Source organism: Entelurus aequoreus, linkage group LG23 (assembly GCF_033978785.1).
Source record: "Entelurus aequoreus isolate RoL-2023_Sb linkage group LG23, RoL_Eaeq_v1.1, whole genome shotgun sequence".
In the NCBI taxonomy this organism is placed as follows: domain Eukaryota; kingdom Metazoa; phylum Chordata; class Actinopteri; order Syngnathiformes; family Syngnathidae; genus Entelurus; species Entelurus aequoreus.
The window spans coordinates 40102782-40112781 of NC_084753.1; the positions used below are offsets into that span (position 1 = coordinate 40102782).

A 10000-nucleotide genomic window follows, 5' to 3' on the forward strand; every position below is an offset into this window, starting at 1 on the left:
AAAATTCAGTGTATAAAAATTCAGTGTATAAAAGAAATCAGTGTATAAACAATTCAGTGTATAAAAATTCAGTGTATAAAATTGTGTATAAAATTTAAGTGTATAAAATTCAGTGCATAAAAAAATTCAGTGTATAAAATTCAGTGTATAAAAAATTAAGTGTATAAAATTCAATGTATAAAAAAAATTCAGTGTATAAAATTCAGTGTATGAAAAAATTCAGTGTAGAAAATTCAGTGTATAAAAAAATTCAGTGTATAAAATTCAGTGCATAAAAAAATTCAGTGTATAAAAATTCAGTGTATAAAAATTCATTGTATAAAACATTTAGTGTATAAAATTCAGTGCATAAAAAAATTTAGTGTATAAAAAATTCGGTATTTAAAAATTTAGTGTATAAAAAAATCAACGTATAACAAATTCAGTGTGTAAAAATTAGTTTATTAAAATTCAGTGTATAAAAATTAATGTGTATTAAAATTCAGTGTATAAAAATTCAGTATATAAAAGAAATCAGTGTATAAACAATTCAGTGTATAAAAATTCAGTGTATAAAATTGTGTATAAAATTTAAGTGTATAAAATTCAGTGCATAAAAAAATTCAGTGTATAAAATTCAGTGTATAAAAAATTAAGTGTATAAAATTCAAAGTATAAAAAAATTCAGTGTATAAAATTCAGTGTATGAAAAAATTCAGTGTAGAAAATTCAGTGTATAAAAAAATTCAGTGTATAAAATTCAGTGCATAAAAAAATTCAGTGTATAAAAATTCAGTGTATAAAAATTCATTGTATAAAAAATTTAGTGTATAAAATTCAGTGCATAAAAAAATTTAGTGTATAAAAAATTCGGTATTTAAAAATTTAGTGTATAAAAAAATCTACGTATAACAAATTCAGTGTATAAAAATTAATGTGTATTAAAATTCAGTGTATACAAATTCAGTGTATAAAAATTCAGTGTATAAAATCAATTTATTAAAATACAGTGTATAAAAAATCAGTGTATAAAAATTAAGTGTATAAAAATCAGTTTATTAAAAATCAGTTTATTAAAATTCAGTGTATAAAAGAAATCAGTGTATAAACAATTCAGTGTATAAAAATTCAGTGTATAAAATTGTGTATAAAATTTAAGTGTATAAAATTCAGTGCATAAAAAAATTCAGTGTATAAAATTCAGTGTATAAAAAATTAAGTGTATAAAATTCAATGTATAAAAAAATTCAGTGTATAAAATTCAGTGTATGAAAAAATTCCGTGTAGAAAATTCAGTTTATAAAAAAATTCAGTGTATAAAATTCAGTGCATAAAAAAATTCAGTGTATAAAAATTAATTGTATGAAAATTCATTGTATAAAAAATTTAGTGTATAAAATTCAGTGCATAAAAAAATTTAGTGTATAAAAAATTCGGTATTTAAAAATTTAGTGTATAAAAAAATCAACGTATAACAAATTCAGTGTATAAAATTAATGTGTATTAAAATTCAGTGTATACAAATTCAGTGTATAAAAAATCAGTGTATAAAATTCAGTGTATAAAATTTAAGTGTATAAAATTCAGTGCATAAAAAAATTCAGTGTATAAAATTCAGTGTATAAAAAAATTCAGTGTAAAAAATTCAGTGTATGAAAAAATTCAGTGTAGAAAATTCAGTGTATAAAAAAATTCAGTGTATAAAATTCAGTGCATAAAAAAATTCAGTGTATAAAAATTCAGTGTATAAAAATTCATTGTATAAAAAATTTAGTGTATAAAATTCAGTGCATAAAAAAATTTAGTGTATAAAAAATTCGGTATTTAAAAATTTAGTGTATAAAAAAATCAACGTATAACAAATTCAGTGTATAAAAATTAATGTGTATTAAAATTCAGTGTATAAAAAATTAAGTGTATAAAATTCAATGTATAAAAAAATTCAGTGTATAAAATTCAGTGTATAAAATAAATCAGTGTATAAACAATTCAGTGTATAAAAATTTAGTGTATAAAATTGTGTATAAAATTTAAGTGTATAAAAATCAGTGCATAAAAAAATTCAGTGTATAAAATTCAGTGTATAAAAAATTAAGTGTATAAAATTCAATGTATAAAAAAATTCAGTGTATAAAATTCAGTGTATGAAAAAATTCAGTGTAGAAAATTCAGTGTATAAAAAAATTCAGTGTATAAAATTCAGTGCATAAAAAAATTCAGTGTATAACAAATTCAGTGTATAAAAATTAATGTGTATTAAAATTCAGTGTATACAAATTCAGTGTATAAAAATTCAGTGTATAAAATCAATTTATTAAAATTCAGTGTATAAAAAAATCAGTGTATAAAAATTAAGTGTATAAAAATCAGTTTATTAAAAATCAGTTTATTAAAATTCAGTGTATAAAAATTAATGTGTATAAAAATTCAGTGTATAAAAGAAATCAGTGTATAAACAATTCAGTGTATAAAAATTCAGTGTATAAAATTGTGTATAAAATTTAAGTGTATAAAATTCAGTGCATAAAAAAATTCAGTGTATAAAATTCAGTGTATAAAAAAATAAGTGTATAAAATTCAATGTATACAAAAATTCAGTGTATAAAATTCAGTGTATAAAAAAATTCAGTGTAGAAAATTCAGTGTATAAAAAAATTCAGTGTATAAAATTCAGTGCATAAAAAAATTCAGTGTATAAAAATTTAGTGTATAAAAATTCATTGTATAAAAAATTTAGTGTATAAAATTCAGTACATAAAAAAATTTAGTGTATAAAAAATTCGGTATTTAAAAATTTAGTGTATAAAAAAATCAACGTATAACAAATTCAGTGTATAAAAATTAATGTGTATTACAATTCAGTGTATACAAATTCAGTGTATAAAAATTCAGTGTATAAAATCAATTTATTAAAATTCAGCGTATAAAAAAATCAGTGTATAAAAATTAAGTGTATAAAAATCAGTTTATTAAAAATCAGTTTATTAAAATGTAGTGTATAAAAAATTCGGTATTTAAAAATGTAGTGTATAAAAAACGGTTAAAAGAGGTCAGAGAGCAGTAAATCCCACACGACGGCAGCTGGAACCACAGCTGGCCCATGAGAACATCCCCCCCCCCCCTCCCCCCGACTCACTCTTCATGAACCCTGCCAAGGATGTGTTGCAAACTCCAGCCTGAGAAGGTTCCTCGGAGTCCTCTTTCAGTCGTGACCTTCTGTCTTTTGTCCCCAACAGGGTTTGACTGGAGTCTCCACTTTAAATGGGAGCAGATCCCCATTGAGCAGAAAATGGCCCGGAGTGACCCCACGCAGCCAATCAGGTGAGAGGATTGGACGTGCAAATGTACCGGAGGCACTTAAAATCCTTTCCTTTTCTCAAAAATCGCCGAATGCACGGAATATTTCTGGTTGTGCTTACCGACCCTGAAGACATTTTATTTGGTGCAATATTGCCAAAAAGTATTTGGCCACCTGCCTTGACTCACATATGAACTAGAAGTGCCATCCCATTCCTAACCCATAGGGTTCAATATGACGTGGGTCCACCTTTTGCAGCTATTACAGCTTCAACTCTTCTGGGAAGGCTGTCCACAAGGTTGCGGAGTGCGTCTATAGGAATTTTCCACCATTCTTCCAAAAGCGCATTGGTTCTAATTAGAGATGTCAGGCCGTCAGGATATTATCGGCCGATATATGCGTTAAAATGTAATATCGGAAATTATCGGTATCGTTTTTTTTTATTATCGGTATCGTTTTTGTTGTTGTTTTTTTTTGTTTTTTTGGTTTTTTTATTAAATCAACATAAAAAACACAAGATACACTTACAATTAGTGCACCAACCCAAAAAACCTCCCTCCCCCATTTACACTCATTCACACAAAAGGGTTGTTTCTTTCTGTTATCAATATTCTGGTTCCTACATTATATATCAATATATATCAATACAGTCTGCAAGGGATACAGTCCGTAAGCACACATGATTGTGCGTGCTGCTGCTCCACTAATAGTACTAACCTTTAACAGTTAATTTTACTAATTTTCATTCATTACTAGTTTCTATGTAACTGTTTTTATATTGTTGTACTTTCTTTTTTATTCAAGAAAATGTTTTTAATTTATTTATCTTATTTTACTAATTTTTTAAAAAAGTACCTTATCTTCACCATACCTGGTTGTCCAAATTAGGCATAATAATGTGTTAATTCCATGACTGCATATATCGGTTGATATCGGTATCGGTTGATATCAGTATCGGTAATTAAAGAGTTGGACAATATCGGAATATCGGATATCGGCAAAAAGCCATTATCGGACATCCCTAGTTCTAATTCATCCCAAAGGTGTTCTATCGGGTTCAGGTCAGGACTCTGTGCAGGCCAGTCAAGTTCACCCACACCATACTCTGTCATCCATATGTTTTTTTAATTTTTCATTTTTCAAGTTTATTCACAATACCATATTACAAACTACAACAGTAGTGAATATCCATTTAAAGGTGGTGGTAAGTGAAAGGGTCCCCCAGATAAGCTAGAAGAAGCTTTATGGACATTGCATTGATATTACAGCTTCAACTCTTCTGGGAAGGCTGTCCACAAGGTTGCAGAGTGTGTCTCTATAGGAATTTTCCACCATTCTTCCAAAAGTGCCTTGGAGAAGACCTGACTCCCAGTCTGCGTTCTAATCCATCCCAAAGGGGTTTCTATCGGGTTCAGGTCAGGACTCTGTGCAGGCCAGTCAAGTTCACCCACACCATACTCTGTCATCCTTTTTTTTTTTTTTTTCATTTTTCAAGTTTATTCACAATACCATATTACAAACTACAACACTAGTGAATATCCATTTAAAGGTGGTGGTAAGTGAAATGGTCCCCCAGATAAGCTAGAAGCATGCAATTTCATATATTTTAAACTTAATGTAATATTGCAACAAATATGATATTATCCCACACTCAAAACATCAAAATACACCATATTGCCAAAAGTATTTGGCCACCCGCCTGTACTCACATATAAACTGATAGATTATATATATAGATGTATTTGTTGTGAAATGAGTTATTTACACAGAAATATTCTGTAAATATTTATTTACCTACCTTAATTGTTTCCAAGCGGTGCCTGTAAAACGGCAGTAAAACGGCTGACCAAACAAAACAGAAGTCATGGTCATGGACCGACTAGCTGGGCAAGCTAGCTCCCCGATCAGCTAAACAGACTCAATAACTCCACGGTGACGTTTTGGTGGATTTACCGAGGAATTTGTGAAACTGAAACAATACAAAAAGAATGGCGTTGTAAGTCAACGATACCAACACGGACACTAAATGAAAACACCCCTGCAGACATCACGCATAGGACGCTTTAGAGCAGGGGTCACCAACCTTTTTGGGTACTGATTAATGCGAAGGGCTACCAGTTTGATACACACTTCAATAAATTGCCAGAAATAGCCAATTTGCTCAATTTACCTTTAACTCTATGTTATTATTAATAATTAATGATATTTACACTTAATTGAACGGTTTAAAAGAGGAGAAAACACGAAAAAAATGACAATTCAATTTTGAAACATAGTTTATCTTCAATTTGGACTCTTTAAAATTCAAAATTCTACCGAAAAAAAGAAGAGAAAAACTAGATAATTTGAATCTTTTTGAAAAAATTTAAAAAATAATTTATGGAACATTATTAGTAATTTTTCCTGATTAAGATTAATTTTAGAATTTTGATGACATGTTTTAAATAGGTTAAAATCCAATCTGCACTTTGTTAGAATATATAACAAATTGGACCAAGCTATATTTCTAACAAAGACAAATCATTATTTCTTCTAGATTTTCCAGAACAAAAATTTTAAAAGAAATTCAAAAGACTTTGAAATAAGGTTTAAATTTGATTCTACAGATTTTCTAGATTTGCCAGAATAATTTTTTTGAATTTTAATCATAATAAGTTTGAAGAAATATTTCACAAATATTCTTTGTCGAAAAAACAGAAGCTAAAATGAAGAATTAAATTAAAATGTATTTATTATTCTATACAATAATTAAAAAAAAAAAATACTTGAACATTGTCAGAATTGTCAGGAAAGAAGAGGGAGGAATTTAAAAGGTAAAAAAGGTATATGTGTTTAAAAATCCTAAAATCATTTTTAAGGTTGTATTTTTTTTTCTAAAATTGTCTTTCTGAAAGTTATAAGAAGCAAAGTAAAAAATATAATGAATTTATTTAAACAAGTGAAGACCAAGTCTTTAAAATATTTTCTTGGATTTTCAAATTCTATTTGAGTTTTGTCTCTCTTAGAATTAAAAATGTCGGGCAAAGTGAGACCAGCTTGCTAGTAAATAAATACAATTTAAAAAATAGAGGCAGCTCACTGGTAAGTGCTGCTATTTGAGCTATTTTTAGAACAGGCCAGCGGGCTACTCATCTGGTCCTTACGGGCTACCTGGTGCCCGCGGGCACCACGTTGGTGACCCCTGCTGTAGTGAGTATGAATTGTTTTAGTTGTATTCTAAAACTTACAAACGTTGCATGACGGAGTGAAGAATCCATACGAGTAGAGACGCTATGGAGATTAAACTGCTTGCCAGTGGCGGGGGGGAAGCACCTCCGATAAATTCATCCAAAAGATGGCGCCATACTACTTTTATCTATCAAATTATTTTTATTATTGCCACTAGCAAGGAACAGTCCATGAATTAGCTGCTCCATCCTATAAGCCGCATGGTTCAAAGTAGAGATGTCCGATAATATCGGTCTGCCGATATTATCAGCCGATAAATGCGTTAAAATGTAATATCGGAAATTATCGGTATCGGTTTTTTTATTATCTGTATCGTTTTTTTTGGGGTTTTTTTAATTAAATCAACATAAAAAACACAAGATACACTTACAATTAGTGCACCAACCCAAAAAACCTCCCTCCCCCATTTCTTTCTGTTATTAATATTCTGGTTCCTACATTATATATCAATATATATCAATACAGTCTGCAAGGGATACAGTCCGTAAGCACACATGATTGTGCGTGCTGCTGCTCCACTAATAGTACTAACCTTTAACACTTCATTTTACTCATTTTCATTCATTACTAGTTTCTATGTAACTGTTTTTATATTGTTTTACTTTCTTTTTTATTCAAGAAAATGTTTTTAATTTAGTTATCTTATTTTATTATTATTTTTTTTAAAAAGTACCTTATCTTCACCATACATGGTTGTTCAAATTAGGCATAATAATGTGTTCATTCCACGATGTTGATGTCGGTATCGGTTGATATCGGTATCGGTAATTAAAGAGTTGGACAATATCGGAATATCGGATATCGGCAAAAAGCCATTATCGGAAAATCCCTAGTTCTAATTCATCCCAAAGGTGTTCTATCGGGTTCAGGTCAGGACTCTGTGCAGGCCAGTCAAGTTCACCAACGCCAGACTCTGTCATCCATTTATTTTTTTTTCATTTTTCAAGTTTATTCACAATACCATATTACAAACTACAACAGTAGTGAATATCCATTTAAAGGTGGTGGTAAGTGAAAGGGTCCCCCAGATAAGCTAGAAGAAGCTTTATGGACATTGCATTGATATCACAACTTCTACTCTTCTGGGAAGGCTGTCCACAAGGTTGCGGAGTGCGTCTCTATAGTAATTTTCCACCATTCTTCCAAAAGCGCATTGCTTCTAATTCATCCCAAAGGTGTTCTATCGGGTTCAGGTCAGGACTCTGTGCAGGCCAGTCAAGTTCACCCACACCATACTCTGTCATCCATATCTTTTTTTTAATTTTTCATTTTTTTTTTCATTTTTCAAGTTTATTCACAATACCATATTAAAAACTACAACAGTAGTGAATATCCATTTAAAGGTGGTGGTAAGTTAAAGGGTCCCCCAGATAAGCTAGAAGAAGCTTTATGGACATTGCATTGATATCACAGCTTCAACTCTTCTGGGAAGGCTGTCCACAAGGTTGCGGAGTGTGTCTCTATAGGAATTTTCCACCATTCTTCCAAAAGCGCATTGCTTCTAATTCATCCCAAAGGTGTTCTATCGGGTTCAGGTCAGGACTCTGTGCAGGCCAGTCAAGTTCACCCACACCATACTCTGTCATCCATATCTTTTTTTTTCATTTTTCATTTTTCAAGTTTATTCACAATACCATATTACAAACTACAACAGTAGTGAATATCCATTTAAAGGTGGTGGTAAGTGAAAGGGTCCCCCAGATAAGCTAGAAGAAGCTTCCTTTGGAAAAAAGGAAGAAAAAAAAAACACGTACTGTATGCAATTTCATATATTTTAAACTTTAAATTCATCCAAAAGATGGCGCCATACTACTTTTATCTATCAAATTATTTGTATTATTGCCACTAGCAAGGAACAGTCCATGAATTAGCTGCTCCATCCTATAAGCCGCATGGTTCAAAGTTTAGGAAAAAAAAGTAGCTTGTGGCTCATAGTCCGGAATTTACGGTATTTGGGATCTGCATAAGTCCCGAAAATGTGCGTCCGCCATTGTAATCCACGCCGTAGTCGATAAGCTCCTTCTTCTAACCTCCACTGTTGACATTCCTAATACAAAGTAGCGCACACTTCCAACTTTAATCCGTCAGTAGACTCGCTATGGAACTGCTAAAAAACTACAGGTACTACGAAGATGACGGGGTAAATAAGACCGCCCACAAAACGGCGCATCCTGAAGGGACTTGGAGACGGTCACCTATGCAACATTTTGACCAAAGAACCACCACAAGGAAGTGTTTTAAATGTACAAACCCCGTTTCCATATGAGTTGGGAAATGGTGTTAGATGTAAATATAAACGGAATACAATGATTTGCAAATAATTTTCAAGCCATATTCAGTTGAATATGCTACAAAGACAACATATTTGATGTTCAAACTCATAACAATTTTTTGTTGTTGCAAATAATCATTAACTTTAGAATTTGATGGCAGCAACACGTGACAAAGAAGTTGGGAAAGGTGGCAATAAATACAGATAAAGTTGAGGAATGCTCATCAAACACTTATTTGGAACATCCCACAGGTGTGCAGGCTGATTGGGAACAGGTGGGTGCCATGATTGGGTATAAAAGTAGATTCCATGAAATGCTCAGTCATTCACAAACAAGGACGGGGCGAGGGTCACCAATTTTTGTCAACAAATGCCTGAGCAAATTGTTGAACGGTTTAAGAAAAACCTTTATTATACAGAAGGGAACGCCTCCCCCCTTCCCCAACACTGATAAGATAAGGAGGGGGAAGCCTCTCTCTCACATTCCAATGCCTAAAACACGACACAGACATCTGCAGACAAAGAGAAACAAGTATACAGAGTATACATGGAAAAGTACTAGCTGCTCCAAACATGACTATGAATAAAGATATGCATTCTCCACACCACGATCCGTCGTAAGTCTCCTTCTTTCAGGACTCCCGTTATTGCCGGTGGAATCTTTGTGATGGACAAGAGCTGGTTCAACCACCTGGGCCAGTACGACACCCACATGGACATCTGGGGAGGGGAGAACTTTGGTGAGTTACCTCCTTTTCTTTACCCTCTAACTTACATCCGGTTTTTCCAAGGATTCGTGGAACGTTATTGTCGGACCAGCACTCACGAGATGACACAAAATGTAGTACCCAAAAGCCCCAGACCAAGCCCACCCAGCAGGCTACAAGACATTGATACCACGTTGATTATACGTACATGTCCTTTAGAACACAAGACATTGATACCACGTTGATTATACGTACATGTCCTTTAGAACACAAGACATTGATACCACGTTGATTATACGTACATGTCCTTTGGAACACAAGACGTTGATACCACGTTGATTATACGTACATGTCCTTTAGCACACAAGACGTCGATACCACGTTGATTATACGTATACCACGTTGATTATACGTACATGTCCTTTAGAACACAAGACGTTGATACCACGTTGATTTTACGTACATGTCCTTTAGAACACAAGACGTTGATACCACGTTGATTATACGTACATGTCC

General features: G+C 31.9%; 1 protein-coding gene across 1 annotated transcript in view; it reads left to right on the forward strand.

Moving 5' to 3' along the window:
* galnt16 (UDP-N-acetyl-alpha-D-galactosamine:polypeptide N-acetylgalactosaminyltransferase 16) overlaps positions 1 to 10000 on the forward strand; it is an 84483-nt gene that overhangs the window by 35829 nt on the left and 38654 nt on the right. Inside the window, exons 8-9 of the mRNA XM_062034719.1 lie at positions 3216 to 3300; positions 9414 to 9517. Coding sequence (XP_061890703.1) covers positions 3216 to 3300; positions 9414 to 9517 — 189 coding nt within the window. The remainder of the gene's footprint in view (positions 1 to 3215; positions 3301 to 9413; positions 9518 to 10000) is intronic.